This window comes from Otolemur garnettii, unplaced genomic scaffold (genome assembly GCF_000181295.1).
Source record: "Otolemur garnettii isolate 467f Iridium unplaced genomic scaffold, OtoGar3 scaffold00001, whole genome shotgun sequence".
Taxonomy (NCBI): domain Eukaryota; kingdom Metazoa; phylum Chordata; class Mammalia; order Primates; family Galagidae; genus Otolemur; species Otolemur garnettii.
This window is the reverse complement of record NW_003852396.1, coordinates 46,297,962-46,313,534: the sequence shown is the minus strand read 5'-3', so window position 1 is coordinate 46,313,534 and position 15,573 is coordinate 46,297,962. Positions and strand designations below refer to the sequence as shown.

Sequence of the window (15,573 nt, the reverse complement as noted above, 5' to 3'; positions counted from 1 at the left end):
CAGCCCAGCAGCTTGACAGGGTGTTCAGAGGACTTTCAACAGCAGGGACAGTTCATTTCCTGACTCCCACATTTCTGTGACATGAACCCACCCCCTCGACTCCTGTGACATGAACCCACCCCCTCTCCCTGAGACCAGTAGAGTCTGCCATGCACATTCAGACTGTGTGAGAGATCTTTTTAGGGAAATCAATGAAAAGGAGCTGAGGTTCATGCCAGGCTGGGATGGAGCAGAGAGAAAGGAAAGCCACAGGAGGTGAGATGAAGGCCCCACAGAGCCAGAAATCTGAAGAAAGAAGTGACCGAAAGGAACACACTTTCAGGAATATACATAGTACATGGGGAGAATGTAGGAATCTAGGTTATATATCAAAGAGGAAATGATGGCTCAGAGCAGTGAGGTGAGTTACCTGGGCTTGCACAGCTAGTGAGTGCTAGGCAGGATGTAAACCCAGACTGCCTGGCTCTGGAGGCCCCACTCTTAACCACCTGCCATCTGATTATTCTCCAATTTTATCTATGCTAATCCCCATCCTTAGTAGGCTCCTCCACCCTGAATAGAACTGAGGAAATCTAGGACCCAAGAGAGGTCAAAAACTGTCCAGATACCCCAAGCAGTTGCTCCTGAGGGAGACAGTCTCAGCTTCTTTAAAAAAATAAGGATGGCCACTAAAATGGGGTTCAGATTGGGACAGGGTTTTAGGATGCTACCCTCCAAGCTCGAGTCTTTGCCAAGAAAGCAAGGCCAAGTGGAGGGCAAAACCTGGGGTGGGCTCTCCCCATCCCAGTCAGGGCTCACACTTCCCACCCTCCCCGCCTCTCCACAACCCCACCGCCATGAGGAGTCCCCAGAAGAGCCTGCACCCTCCCAGCAAGCCTTACCTGGGGCTCTGCTATCACAGCTCATGACTCCATCTTTGCAGTGACTGCAGAGAGAGAGTGAGGGGGGCCTTAGGGTTAGCCGACCTAGTCACTGCAAGACCCAGACAGGCCCGCGTCACCACACTCGGGTCAAACAGGGTTCAGACAGACATCCCCGCTCACTGTCCTCCCACTCCCGCATAGAGGGGGAGGGTTGGGTGTCACCTCATGGAAGGTTCTGCTCATCTTCAGTCAGTAGCTTCCATTTAAAGACAGGATAATAAGGCCAGGGAACTCACCAGTGGCCCAGGGAGGGGATGGTGCTGTCTCCAGGGGGATAGTCCACTCCTTGGAAATGGCAGGAGCACTGGTTCCTATAAAAATTGGGAACAGAGAAAGGTGGGCAGGCTCCTGAGCTGTGGCATCTACTATGGCATGTGACACATCTCCAGGGAGTGGGGAAGCCAGCCTGGCACCAAGGACAGAGGTCAGGGCTGGGTCCCAGACCTGGGGGCTGCCCAGTGAGGTTAGGTGAAGGCAGCCTTGCTGGTCTCCACGAACTCCTGAAGCCAACCCCGTTAAGATGGAGGAAGGGAGGGGCAGGAAGGACAGGACTGCCACTACTGCACCAGTGGGACAGGTGGGTGCTCGGCTACTGCTGTGGCCTGGTGCAGCTGTACTGCTCCTTCACACCTAGCCTCTACTCTGATTGGTCAGGGCTGTGCCCTGCTATTCATTAAACACCTGGCCAGGGACACATCTGTCTATACCCTCCACATATGTCACCTCATGGATTCCTCACTGGGATCTTGTCAGGTAGAGATTCTCAGGGTACCTTTCCATGAGCCCTGTGGGTCATCTAATGACACTGTCTGTGTCTCCTCCTCACACAACTCCCAAAGAATAGAAGCTGCCAACTCTGGGGTGTGCAGGTTTTGGAAGAGAACAGGCAGCTCTGGGCGTCTGGACTCCAGCCCTGGGGCCTCCTCACAAAGCCCACACAGGGCCCCTTTGTTGGCCAGGGTCGGACCTAGGTGCACATCTGGATGTCAAGGAGGATTTTGCAGTTTTGAAAAGGCCTCTCAGTGAGTCCCCACATTCACCCCCTAAAGGGGCCTCTCTCCAGTCCCCACTGCCACTTGAAAAGCATCAAATGTCTTTATCATTTTATAAATGGAGAAACAGAGGCCTGGAAGGAGCCACGTAGGGCTTCTCCCCGTCCTCTCCTGCTCTGCCCCCAGCCGCATTGAGAACATCTCCTCAGGCTGGGCCCGGCAGTCCCCTCTGCCTGGAGCATCCTTCCTCACCTCCCTCAGGTCTCTGCTCAGACGTTATCTCTGCAGAAAGGCCTTTCTTCCCTGCTCGCCTCATGTACCACACCAGTGACGGGACTCCCTGCTCTCACTCTGCTTCTCTTGGCTTCACAGCTCTTGTTACCATCAGCTCGTTAAGGGTCTGTTTATTTGTTACCTGCCTTGCCACCCTACAATGTGAGCTCCATGAGGGTAGGACTGTGTTTTGCTCCTTGCTGAATTCTCAGGGCCTAGAAATGTCTGGAACATACTAGGAAGCCAGTGAATGTTGTGGAAGGAGAGAAGACATGAGGACAGAGAGGCCCTCTTGACTCTGTGGGGCTGTTCTGTCCTGTGGAGAAGCCAGCTGAAGCAAACTGAGAGAGCTGACGAGAGATCTGGGAGGGAGGTGCTGAGGACGGAGCACGCCTCCTGACCCCCTAAGATCTGGCCTGCAGCTGTGAAAAGAAGTAGGTCCCCAAGATACACAGCCAGGATCCTCCTCACTCAAGCACCCTAAAGACCCCTGGCCTCATCTCCCTACTCAACTCAGAGGTCAAAGTAACTCACTCACCTGGGGACACAGAGGTCAGCCTGGGTGTCCAGATAGGTGTCTAGAGGGCAAGCACAGCCCTCCACACACTCGTCCCTGCTGAGGTCCGTGCCACCATTAACCCCACAGGCCTCAGGGCTGGCCAGGTCCTCGCAAGTTTGCCCACACAGGGCCACACAGGGGCTGTACTCCTTGGTGGCTTCACAGGACAGTGCTGTAGTGGAAAAGGGAACCATGCTTTGTCTCCCTCATCCCCCCACTGTGTGTGGGGTGGGGTTGTCATCCTGACGAGGAGAATGGAGACTCCGAGAAGTTAAGACACTTGCCCAAGGTCACATAGCAGGTGAAGGTCAGAGCTGAGATTTGAAATCAGGTCTGACTCCGAGTCCCACTGCCTCTCATGGGACTGGAACAGCAAAACAGTAGGTGGGCCCATCGACTAAGGTCAGCCTGGAAAACCACTGGCATTTCCTTTTCCCCAAAAGGTATTCCTCTCGGGTGGTGGTATTGGGTGAGGGGTGAAAGTCACCCCCTGATGGTCCTGGAGATCTACCTTACACATAGACACACATGTGCACCTCCTCCCTTCCATGGCTGTGTCACACATGGGCTGTGAAGATCAGTGTGCTCTCTCCAGCAGTCTCTCACAGTCCTTTGTGCCAAGACCCAAGGCTGCCCTCTCACACCTGGCCACCATCCCACCCCCTCATGGGTCTTCCCCTACACTCTGTCAGAACTCAGGTGTTCTCAACCCAGGCTGCACAGCAAAGCCACCTGGGGAGTTTTTCAAAAATGCTGATGTCTGGGCCCTACTGCCAGATATGTTGCCCTATCAGGGATGTCCAACCTGCAGCCTGGGGCCACATGCTGATCTTGGGAGGACTTGTTTCACTAATCTTCGGTTCTGGACATCACAAAACATGTGCACAGGCCTTTTTTGTTTTGCTAATCAGCTTTTATTAGCATTTGCATATTTAATGTGTAGCCCAGGACAACTCCTATTCTTCCAATATGTAGCCGAGAAAAAAAAAAAGATTGGACTCCTGCTGGATGTGGCCCAGATGTATGCATTTTTTGAAAGTTTCCATGGTGATTCTAATGTGCAGCCAGGGCTAAGAACCACTCATCCTGTCCAATCGCCTCTAGAGAAACTTTAGTTCTGAGAGGGGCAGGGCCAGAGACACACAGCAAGTTACCTGCAGGGCTGGAATAGAACTCAAGCCTCCTGACTCCCAGTGTGGTGCCATTTTCATTTATTCAACAAACATTTGCTAAAGTGTACTGAGAACTGGGCCCTGCTCTGGGGGCTGAGACGACTAGGACATGGAAGGAACATGGTTCAGAGTCAAGGTGGGCAGGGGCCAGCTCCTGCCTGTGAAGCCATGTGTGACAAACCTCAGGGTGACAGAGCCAGTGATCTTTAGAAAGCTCATTTTGGCTGCAGTGAAAGGTGACTCTAACGTGGAGGTGGTGAGAAGTGGGTGAGTTTGGGATGGGTAGGACTGACAGGGCTTGAGATGGACAGGAAGTGAGTGGGAGGGAAGCTGTCCTGAGGCCCATGTTCCAGACATCAGGCCTGGGTGACACAGGGGATGAAGACCATTGGCAGAAGTGCAGAACTCAGGAGAAGCAAGCTGTTGGGGGGAGTCGGGCTGGAGGAGACTGGGGGATGTACCCAGAGTTTAGGGGGCAGGGGACACTCACTTAGATCTGGAGCTCAGGCTTCGCCAACCCACACTCACAGGGCCCCTAAGGATGGGCACTCACCACAGGCTGGCAGGCGGGTGCGGAAGTCGATGGGGAGCCCATGGCGCTGGCACAGGTGGGCGTAGTGGGCCAGCGTGGCACACAGGCAGGGCTGCCCGCAGCGGCAGGCGTCCCTGCGACACTGCTCGAAGTAGGGCACGGGGCTCAGGTAAGTAGAGCAGGGTGCAAACAGGTCCCCTGTGAGCACACTGCAGGCTTGCACTGCATATGAGGCTGGGGCAGGAAAAACAGGAGCCAGAGGGTTAGGGGTGGGCAGCCTGGTGCCCAGGACTCAGCCTCTTCCTCCCTCCCCACGGGTCAGGGGAGTGTGTGTTTTGTGTGCTCAAATCCACCTAGTGGAGGGAGACCCAGGAATGGATAAAACTGACAGAAACCCCTGCCCTCAGGGAGCTTACATCTGGGCAGAGGAGACAGTTCCAAAAAAACTTACATAGCAAATGAAAAGGTAAAGAATTTAAGGATCCAGAGAAAGCTAGGAGGGAGGATGGCGAGTGTGAGGTGGGGCAGGAGGGGCATTTGCAAGTTAACTCAGGTGGCCAGGAAGACCTCCAGGAGGAGGTGACTTTTAAGTAGGGTGACCAGATTCTAACATCTGTAAGGCGGGACAACATGGCGCGGGGGCGGGGCGAGGGCGGGGCAGGGGACGGCGCAGGGCAGGGCCTAACAACAAGGCAAACTTTGATAAGCAGTTCTCAATAATCACTTCTCAGCAATTATTTATTACAGTTTGACATTATAAAATTAACAAAAATAATATAAAACTCATATTCTGGCGAAATAGCCATATGGCGGCTGAAAACCGTATATTCCCTTCTTGTTCTCCAGCCCGTTCGTGCATTCTTTCCAAAAATCAGACTTTTTTAAAACGCCGCGGACGCGAGACAAATTGTTGAAAAGCCGGACTGTCCCGCCAAAATCGGGACGTCTGGTCACCCTACTTTTAAGCAAAAATTTGAAAGAGGGAGGGATTGAGGCATGTGTCTGTCTCAGGGAAGAGCCCTGGGGGAGGAACAGAATGTGTGAAGGCCTGGAGGGGACAGGAGTCCTAGCTGTGTGGGAAGAACAGCAAGGAGCCAGTGTACCAGGGCAGAGTGCACAGCACAGGAGGAGGAGGTGAGAACAGCAGGTGAGCAGAGAGGGTAGGACCCGGTGGGCCACCAGAAGGACTTCAGCTTTTACTCTGAGACAGGGGAGCAGCTGTAAAGGTGTGTGTATCTGACAGAACAGAACATGAAACTGCCTGCCTGCCTGGCCCTCACTGCCTTCCAGTCCCCTCTCTTCCCTTTCTTATCCTCATGCCCAGAATCTGCACCGGCCCCTTATGACTCTTCCCCTCCCCCCCCCCACCTCACCAGCTTGCAGGTGCACATCACAGGGGTCCAGCGGGGAGCCAGGGATCAGCGGGGAGCAGGCGGACAGTGTTTTCCAAGAATTGCCAAAGAGTTGTGGGGTGCTCTCGGGCACACCTACTGGGGACCTACAGTCATGGCAAAGTTACATTCACATACTTGCCATGTGGACCCAGAAACATGTAAGCATACCCAGGTAAGCACCCACTTGCTCATACACACACACATGCACGCACAGTCATAAACTAAGTGTGAGCACACACTCAGAGGCACACATGTACTCACCCAAATGTATAACATGTATAGGTCCATGTATAGAAGAACCTCTTTAAGCTGACCACCCAAAGGACTGTAACAAACTGGTCAGCACACAGAAGTGGTCAACATAAGGAACTAGGCCTACTATACTGATAATATACATGTGATGCATGTCCAGTCTATGAAAATTAGGTCACCTTAAGGAGGTGGTCAACTATGGAAGTCCTACTGCATACCATTTGCACACGCCATCAACACACACACACATACACACACAGCACAAATATATGGCAGACATGCCAGCACCCAAGGCAATCCACACAGCCACATTCAAACATATACAATTATGGATGTGCACACATGCGCACATACATCACATTTATCAGGCCCCCAAAGGGCCCCAAATGGGATAGGAGAACATACTGCCCATCAGTTCTTTCTCTGGATGCCCTCAGACCCAGCTCTTCATGTCAGAATGAGAAGCAGGGACATCATAAAGAGTACCCCGCCTTTTGGGGTTAAGGCTTTCCCCTTTTCCTTTCCCACAGGCAGTTCCAGAAAATTCCTTGGCTAAGTGGGAATAAGTTGCATGAGGGGAAGAGAAGGAAAGAATGGGGACAAGCATGTTTCCTAGACATCACCAAGAGTCACCCAACTCAGGCATATGTGGCAGAGTGGAGAGAAATAATAGTCTCCCTGGCACCCACCATAACCATGTTATTGCTCCAGGGCAGTGAGATCATTCCTATTACACTCAGCAATATTACCATGCAGAGTTCACATTTAGGAGAGTGGAAGCAACCCACACTCTAAACTAAGGCTTTCCCAACATCAGCCACATCAGGCAAAACAAACTAAACTGCTATTTCTTTCTTTCTTTTTTTTTTTTTTTTAGAGACAGGGTCTCATTCTGTCACCCAGGCTGATGTGCAGTGGTGCAATCAAAACTCACTGTGGCCTGGAACTCCTGGGTTCAAACAAGCTTCCCACCTCAGGCTCCCAAGTAGTTGGGATGACAGGTGTAAGGCACTGCACCCACCCTGAATGCTACATCTTTTAATGTACATGCATTAGAAAGCTCTCAGCTTTATCTCATTCTCGTTTTTCACAACAAAGCTGAATTCTCATTTCTGACTAAAGAATGCCTCTCCTGTTTCTGTCCGCATCCCCCCCAAAGAATGTAACTGGAAAGGCTGACCAGAACCTCCAGACTTCAAGAGCAATCCTTTGTTCTCCTTTCTGAGAGGTCTGACTTATGTTCCCTCCTGAGTTTCTAAACCATATCTATGCTCAAAGAGTCTTTCTCTCAACATTCTCTTAGTGCATGGAAAAGAGCCTTTCCCTGAACATCAGAAGGCTAACAGGATGCAAGCTCAAACGCCTTCAAGGACCAGGTAGGAAAGGTTTATGGGTTAGACAGACTGGGAGCTAGACAGTGGCAATGCTGGAGTCATCCACTAAGTGTCTCTCACCAGAGGCTCATTTCACAGTCAATTATAACAAAACCATAATCCAACTAAAACCCAGTCTGAAGTCCCCTAATATTAAGACTTCACAATAAATCAGTACTTTTCAAGATATGGACAACAGACCTCAAAAATGGTGCTCATGAAAAAATGAGATTCCCAGCCTCATCCTCAATCAGACTCTTAAGGCCTGGGATCCAGGAACTAGCATCTAACACGCTCCCTGGTTACTTTTCTGCACCCAGAAGACTATGAATCACTTCTTATAAGAAATTTACTTAAATTTAAAAGTAGAGACATAAGTCATTAACGTTGCATATCAGGCACAGGGAAAGCCCACGGGAGCGCCCTCATCCAGCACCTCTGGACGCCGGGCCCCAAGAACCCCTGTCCCCTCTCCTTCTGGTTCCCGGGCAGAGGCACGTACAGGAAGTCGTCCTGCGTGTTGCCGTTGAAGGTGCCGCAGAGGCCCACGGTGTCCTCTACCCATCGCTGGTCCACCTGCAGGTAGAGCCGCAGCCCTTCACGGTCGTAGAGCACCCGCACGCCCACGTTGGTCCTCACCCGCAGGAACACGGAGGACAGCCTCCGGATCTCGAAAGCATCTGGGCACAGAACGCGTAGAAGATGTGGGAAGTTCGGCCAGCGCACGCCCAGCCACCGCCACCACCGGCCTGACCACTCCGGCTCCCACGCCCTAGCCCTGCTGTCTTCACCCTGGTGAAGCCCTCCCTGGTTTGGGGAGCCGGAAGGAAACCCTGTTCAGTGACGAAATCAGGACCCTGGGATAACTAAGTGGCTTTGAGAAATTTCTTTTGGCATCAAGTGGGAATTTAAGATTTGCTCTCACTGAGGAACTGGTATGTGTTTTCTTCCTACCCATTCTCTTCACAGTGGCCCAAATCCAGTTTTATTGTGGAAGCTCGTGATACAATTTTAGATTCAACTGTAGAAGATTTACATTTTAGATTCAATTGTAGCAAATTTTACGCCCTTAATGACTTGCATTTCTGTAGGCTATTTATACTCATTGCAGCCCCACTTCTCTCAGTTAAGCCCCTAATTATTTTTCTGTTTTGTTTTGATTTTTCTTTTTCTTTCTTTAAATGTTATCTAGAGCTGGGTTTTTATTTCTTAATGGTTTGTTGTTGTTGGTTTTTGTTAGCCACCCATAAGTCCCTCAGACTGTGAAATTAGACAGTATAACAAGAAATTAATAAACAAATTCTGAGAGTTGGGAGTGGAAGGAGCTCTATGAATATGGTAATGTTAGGAAAAGATATCGTACTGCTATGAAGCCCACTGTCATGTTGGGGTGGGGACAGAGACACATTTTAGGAGTCTACATTTGTGCAACCAAAAGTGTCTCCTATCCTGACCCACCCAGTAACAGGATGTGAGTTCCTGCTAGTGGAGCAGTGCTTTTGGCAAGAAAAGCACTGGGGAAAGAGGCCTGAACATCCAGCTCACAACAAGCTCTCTTGTTCACCCCAAGCCATACCATCCTTGTAGGGTAGGGTGATCTTGTACTGGTCAAACAGAAGGACATCCCCTGCCTGGGTCAGGGTCACCTGCCTCCGAGGGTCCTGGTGCAGAATCACTGACACTGACTGGACGCAGGCACCATCCTGGTTCTGGAGAGAGAGAAAAGCCAATGCCCTGCTCACCCCAACAGAGCCCTCCAGGGACCAGGCCAGTCGCCCAGTTTGAAGGGCAATCTCCTCAGAAAACAGAGCCCCAAAGCTATATCAGGGATCATCTAACCAAATGCCCTCATCTGGGGAATGAGCAGGCGAAGGCTCAGATTGGAGGAAGTTAGTAGCAGAGCTAGGATAACACTAATAAAAATGATAGTCGACTCTCAGCCTGTCTAAAGACAGAGAAGAGATGGAACCCAGATGACCCAAAGTTTAGGCTTGGGAAACACAGGTCTCTACCACCTGATCACAACCCCAAACCTTAATTTCATTCTTTCATGGGTATTTATATTGCTCTTTCCCTGTGTCACATTTTACATTCCACTGACAGGCAGGCAGGATATGAGCTAATATTCTCATCTCAGGACCTCAGGTTCTCCATCTGTGAAATGGGTGGTGTGCACTGGGCCCATGCATATCTCGCTTCCACAGAAAAACATCCACATAGTCATCTGCTTAAACATTTTCTGAGCCCCTACTATATGCGAGGCACCCTGTATCATCCTTTATCGATACAGTGATGGACAAGACATATCCCTTGACCTCATGGAGATTATATATTTATGTGAGACACAGACATTAAATAAGTAATTACAAAGTTGGTTACTCAGTTATGATCGTGATGTGTGCTGAAAGCAGGTGTAGGGTGCTAAGAAAGCATATTAAGGAACCAGACTTAGTCTGGGAGGTAGGAAAGGCCATCCCAGGGAATGATAATAATAATAATGTAAAAATAATCACAACAATAAGAGCCTTTATACTATAATATTATCATGATATTCTAATAACACCTAACTTTAATATGGAGTTAACTAAATTCGGGGATTGTTTTATCTCTTTATAGATCTCCCTCACCTAATCCTCATAGCAACCTGATTAGCTAAGTACTACTAGCATCCCCATTTTGAATATTAGAAAACTGAGGTGCCAAAAAAGTGGTATCTGAGCTGAGATCTGAAGCCACATATAGAAGCTCGCTGGATAAAAAAAGAGGGGAGAGGGAGGGCATCCAGTCAAAGGGAACAGATGCAGGAGGCCATTCAATGCATTCAAGGACGTAAAGAAGACCAGAGACACCAAAGCCCATTGGGCGAAGTGGTTTAAGATAAGGTTCAAGAGATAAATAAGGAGCTTAGGCAGAGCCTTGTAAAATAATATTTGGGGGCTTTGTCCTAAATCCAACAGACAGCCAGAGAAAGTGTAACAGGAGAATGCCATGATTAAATGCAGTGAAATAAAAACATGATCAGGGCTTGAAACTTTTCAGAAAGACACTGCAACAAAGCCACAGCTATCCATCTGAGTTCTGGCCTGGGCTGGCGGTGGGGAGTGGTGGTGCAGAAAATCCATGAAACAGCTCACAATCATTGTGTTGAAAGCCTCATCTTCTTTGTCAAGATCACTTCTTTGTCTTGACCACTTCTTTGTCAAGACCTCTAGTCCCCTCTGGACATGTCACTGGTGCAGCAATAAAACCCACACCCTTAGTCAAAGTCTCAAGTTCAAGGCCTAATGTCACTGAAAGCTATGAGACCTTTAAGAAGTCACTTAACTTCTCTAGACCTCAGTTATCTCCTCTGCAAATTAGAGATGCAGCAATACTTGGTCCAACCCACTTGGGTACAGATAAAAAGATGTGCGTGTAATACCTTGGGGGTTGCATTTATCAAAGCCCACAGAAAGGGTGCCAACAGCAAAAAGGGTAAACCCTAATGTGCACAATTTTTTTGAATCATGTAGGAGGGGATCCCAGGATGGAATGAAGACTGAAACAATCTAACTGCGTTACAAATGTGTGAAACAGCCTTCCTGAAGGGAGTGGGAGAAAAGGCGTTGATGTAAGTAACTTTGTAAATAAGTGGAGTTTGCAAGACTAAAAGCACAAGCACTGTAGTGTTTTGATAGTTATTTCCTGCCAAGATATAGGTTAATATGTTTGATATTCCTATTATGTATACTGAAATTGGTAATCAAGTAAATGGAAGGTGGATGGTGAGGGCCAGGTTTATCTGTTAGAATAAGTGTTTACAGATAAGTAAGAGGGGAGTAGGCTAGAATGACCCATGTGGTAATGATGGACCAGAGTTGGAATATCAGTAGGAAGTCATGTTCAGCACATGGAGATACGAATGGGTTATATAGAAATATTTATAGGTAATGTGTATATTCAGTGGCTATACAAAGATAAACATGGCTATGCATATACAGTCAGCCCTCTGTGTCCGTGTGCTCTGCATCCATGGATTCACCTAACCTAAGACTAAAAATATTAAAAATAGGAAGAAAAGGCCAGGCATGTGGCTCATGCCTATAATCCTACAGTTCTGGGAGGCCGAGGCAGGTGGATTGCCTGAGCTCAGGAATTTGAGATCAGAGTGAGCAAGAGTGAGACCCCCCCACACACTAAAAATAGGAAAAAACCAGCATTGTGGCAGGCGCCTATAGTCCTAGGTACTTGGGAGACTGAGGCAAGAAGGTAGCTTGAGCCCAAGAGTTTAGGTTGCTGTGAGCTGTGACACCACAGCACTCTACCCAGGGTGATAGAGTGAGAAGGAAAGAAAAGGAAGTAAGGAAGGGAGGAAAGGGAAGAGAGGGAGGGGAAGGGAAGGGAGAAGGAAGGGAAGAAAAGAAAGAAGGATGGTTCTGAAGATGTATGGAGTATACTGTATACTGAAGATGTATGGAGTTTTTTCCTTTTCATTATTACCTAAACAATACAGTATAACAGCTATTTGTACAGCATTTACATTGTATTAGATATTATAAGTAATCTAAAGATGATTTAAAGTATACATTTATATAAATACTATATCATTTCACATAAGGGACTTAAGAGTCCTTGGATTTTGGTATTTACAGGGAATCCTGGAACCAATCTCCAACGATACCAAGGGACAACTGTATTTCCTTTCTCTGTCAGCTGAGAAGACCTAAAGGAAATGATACCCCAGTAACAATGAGCACACTAGTACCCAGATCTTGTTTTCCAATACCATTCTCCAATAAAAGGAATCAGGAGAACCTAGTAATATTTTTGGAGAAATGTATGATACTAGCACTGGGACAGAAAATATACAGGATAAGCCTGGTGCATCTTGTAGGATCAGAAAGTGAAGAAGTGCGCGCGCGCACACACACTCAAGCCCTCCCCCAACACACAATGATGAGGGTATATCAAAGGGACACAAGAGTCAACCGAGAGATCTTCAATGGCCAAACTTAGAACAATTTGAGTAATAAAGATCTAGTGGGGTACAACACAAAGTATAGATAAATATCCACAATTCCATGCTGATACATAGGAATGATTGGATAAATAAATGTGGGGAGACGAATCACCAATGCAGAAAAATTCCAAGTAATTTATGTAGATTCTTTGCCTTCAAGAAGGCAGAGCATAGCTCCCTACTGTTTAAGCATGGGCTGTGCATAATGATTTCCTCCCCAGAAGAACAGTATCATAAAGTGGGAGGAGAGTTACTTTACAGTAAAGAAAAGCTGACAAACACTACCCCCGCTGGATGGTCAAGGTTAATACAGTGATGAAACCACGTTGATAGCTTGTACCTTGGATGTGATGAAAACAGTAGTTCACCTCTGTGCTCTTCCTCCCCAAATTTCAAAACCTCAGTCTAACCACAAGAAAAAAACATTAGGCAAATTCCAATAGAGGGGCCTTCAACAGAAGAGATGACCAGTACTCCTCAAAATTTTCAAGGTCATCATAAACAAGGAATACCTGAAAAACTGTAACAGCCAAGAAGAGCTTAAGATGTGATGACTTACGTAAAGTGGTTCCCTGGATGGAATCAAGGTGAAACTAAGGACGTCTGAATAAGATACGGACTTTAGCTAATGATGATGTCTAAATATCAGCTCATTGTTTGTAACATGTATCTTTTGGTTCACATAAGAGATTTAAGGGGAACTGGATATAGGCTATACGGGAACTCTAGGTGCTAGCTACATAATATTTCTGTAAAGCTGAAACTGTTTTTAAAAAATAAAGTCCAGACTATCTTAGAGCAACAACAACAACAAAAATATAAAGTCTACTTTAAAAACACTTTGACGACTATTAACACTACACAGATTCCAGTGTGAGTATATTAAGACTCTGTGGCTCAAGCGGCTAAGGCGCCAGCCCAGCCACATACACCTAAGGTGGCGGGTTCGAATCCCCAGCCCGGACCCACCAAACAACAATGATAGCTGCAACTAAAAAATGGCTGGGCGTTATGGCGGGTGCCTGTAGTCCCAGCTACTTGGGAGGCTGAGGCAGGAGACTCGCTTGAGCCCAGGAGTTGGAGGTTGCTATGAGCTGTGATGCCTTGGCACTCTACCCAGGGGGATAGCTTAAGGCTCCGTCTCAAAAAAAAAAAAAGACTCTGTAACAAAGTCTGACCTTGGGTTGGGCTGAACTCTGCCTCCTGCTGGCTGTAGGTTGTCAGGAATGCCTGAAGCTTCTGTATGCCTGTCTCATCATATTTGAAATATGGAGAATAATAATAACTACCACAAGGAGGTATGTTGAACTTTAATTTAGATTTTACATGCAAAAGTGATTCATCAAAGTTCAAAGAACTGTGTAAATATTTTATCATCATCATTATCATCTTCTCTGATAATGTCCTCACCCCACCCCATTCTGGTCACCCAGGACTGAAGTCACACCTTCACCTTCTCACCCTACACTAACCACTTTACCAGACACAGTCAGTTGCCAAGTCCTTATATATCTGCTTTAATGCATTCTAGAATATTCCAACCTTGTTGCATTTCTCATATGATCTAATTCTTCCCCCTCCTTACAAAAACATATTTCTATCTTTTTTAAGTCCACTTTTTAGGTTACTCCACTCAAACACCACCTTTGCCATAAGGCAAAGAGCTGGCACAGGACTGGCCCTCCATGGGTTCATCATGGAGGTCACAGGAGGAAAACTGTCCCCCAGTAAAGCTGAGGTGACCTGCCACCTACCAGGGACATGGCAGAGAGGGGTTGAGCAAGGGACTCCCAAGGCCCCACAGCCCTCCGGTATTCTAAGACTCTAGAATTCTGTGTGTGGGAAGGAGCCTGACTGGCTGGGTCTGTCTGTGTGCTCTCTCTTTTGCCACTCTCAGAATATGATGGGAGTGACCCCACTTTTGAGGAGTCTCCTGACTCAGAGCAGTCAAGGCCAAGCCCAGGCCATTCTCTGGCAGGAAGGACGGAAGGAATCAGAACAGGAGGAGAGCCCAGTTGTCCACCTCATCCATAGGGCCAGGGAAGGACACCTCTAGCTGACATCCACTCACACTCAGGGCCTCTGGGCTGGGGGCTGGGAGGCGGGACTGGGACGGCTGCCCTAGCTGCAGGTATGAGCTCCTGCTCTGTTGCATTGGGAGGAGCTTGGGCACAGCCCAGACCAGGGCTTACAAGGTTTGCTCAGCATTGTCAGCCCAGGGATGATAGAGTTGCCACTGAGAGATGAACCAACCCACATCTACCCCAGACCTACAGGTTGGCTGTTTTCTCAGTTATGTTCACAAGTAACTAACACAGCTCTTCCAGGAAGCCTTTTCTGATCCACTTAACTCCCCAGCTCCCTGCCGTCCAATGCCCAGGTAAAACCACAGAAAGCTCCTCCATGGAGATATGCCCTGCCCTGCTGCTATAACACAGTAGGTTAAGGGTTTGCTTGCCTGCTGCACCCACCAAACTTTAAGGCTTAGGAAGGCAGAGCAATGGCTAATTCATCCCAGTCTCCAAAACCCAAAATAGCATCTGACACAAATAAGTGTTCAATGTTAGAAGGAAAGAAGGAAGAGAGGGAGGGATGTTGAGGGTACATCCAATGAAGGAGAGAAAGTGACATTAAACTAGACCCATTCTAGAGATTCTTTTAAAAACCACTCAGTCCCAGGAAAGGGAAGTGACTCTCAGCCAGAGGTGCCTGGGCCAGAACTCAGCCTCCTGCCCAGTCTCCTGCCTCTTGGCTCTGCCCAGACAGAAGAGATGGCAGGTAGGTGGCCCACAAAAAGTCCTGGGCCCTGCCATAAATCTCAGTCTGTCTAAGGGGCAGTGGGTAGATGGGCCTGGGGGTCCTCAGCTCTTACCAGGCCACATGGGGCATTCTGCAGTGTCACTGTGAAGGTTCCAGAGGAGCGGCTTTTGGCCAGGATGTACTGACATGTGGCAGGGAATGTGTACCGACGGCCGTCAAAGGTGGTGAAGTGGATGTCACCAGTCACTGAGCACTCAGCTGAGGGGCAGAGAAAGGCTGCTGATCCCGGGGAGCTGCCTCACAGGGACTCTCTGCCCTGCATGCTCCAAGCACAAAAGGACATA

The 15,573-nt window shown here is 48.5% G+C and overlaps 1 protein-coding gene across 1 annotated transcript in view; it reads right to left on the bottom strand.

Moving 5' to 3' along the window:
* OTOG (otogelin) overlaps positions 1-15,573 on the bottom strand; it is a 96,674-nt gene that overhangs the window by 67,641 nt on the left and 13,460 nt on the right. The window contains exons 15-22 of the mRNA XM_003781522.1: positions 15,342-15,487; positions 9,047-9,179; positions 7,973-8,150; positions 5,825-5,949; positions 4,473-4,685; positions 2,727-2,919; positions 1,160-1,234; positions 882-925 (exon numbers count right to left, since the gene is read on the bottom strand). Coding sequence (XP_003781570.1) covers positions 882-925; positions 1,160-1,234; positions 2,727-2,919; positions 4,473-4,685; positions 5,825-5,949; positions 7,973-8,150; positions 9,047-9,179; positions 15,342-15,487 — 1,107 coding nt within the window. The remainder of the gene's footprint in view (positions 1-881; positions 926-1,159; positions 1,235-2,726; positions 2,920-4,472; positions 4,686-5,824; positions 5,950-7,972; positions 8,151-9,046; positions 9,180-15,341; positions 15,488-15,573) is intronic.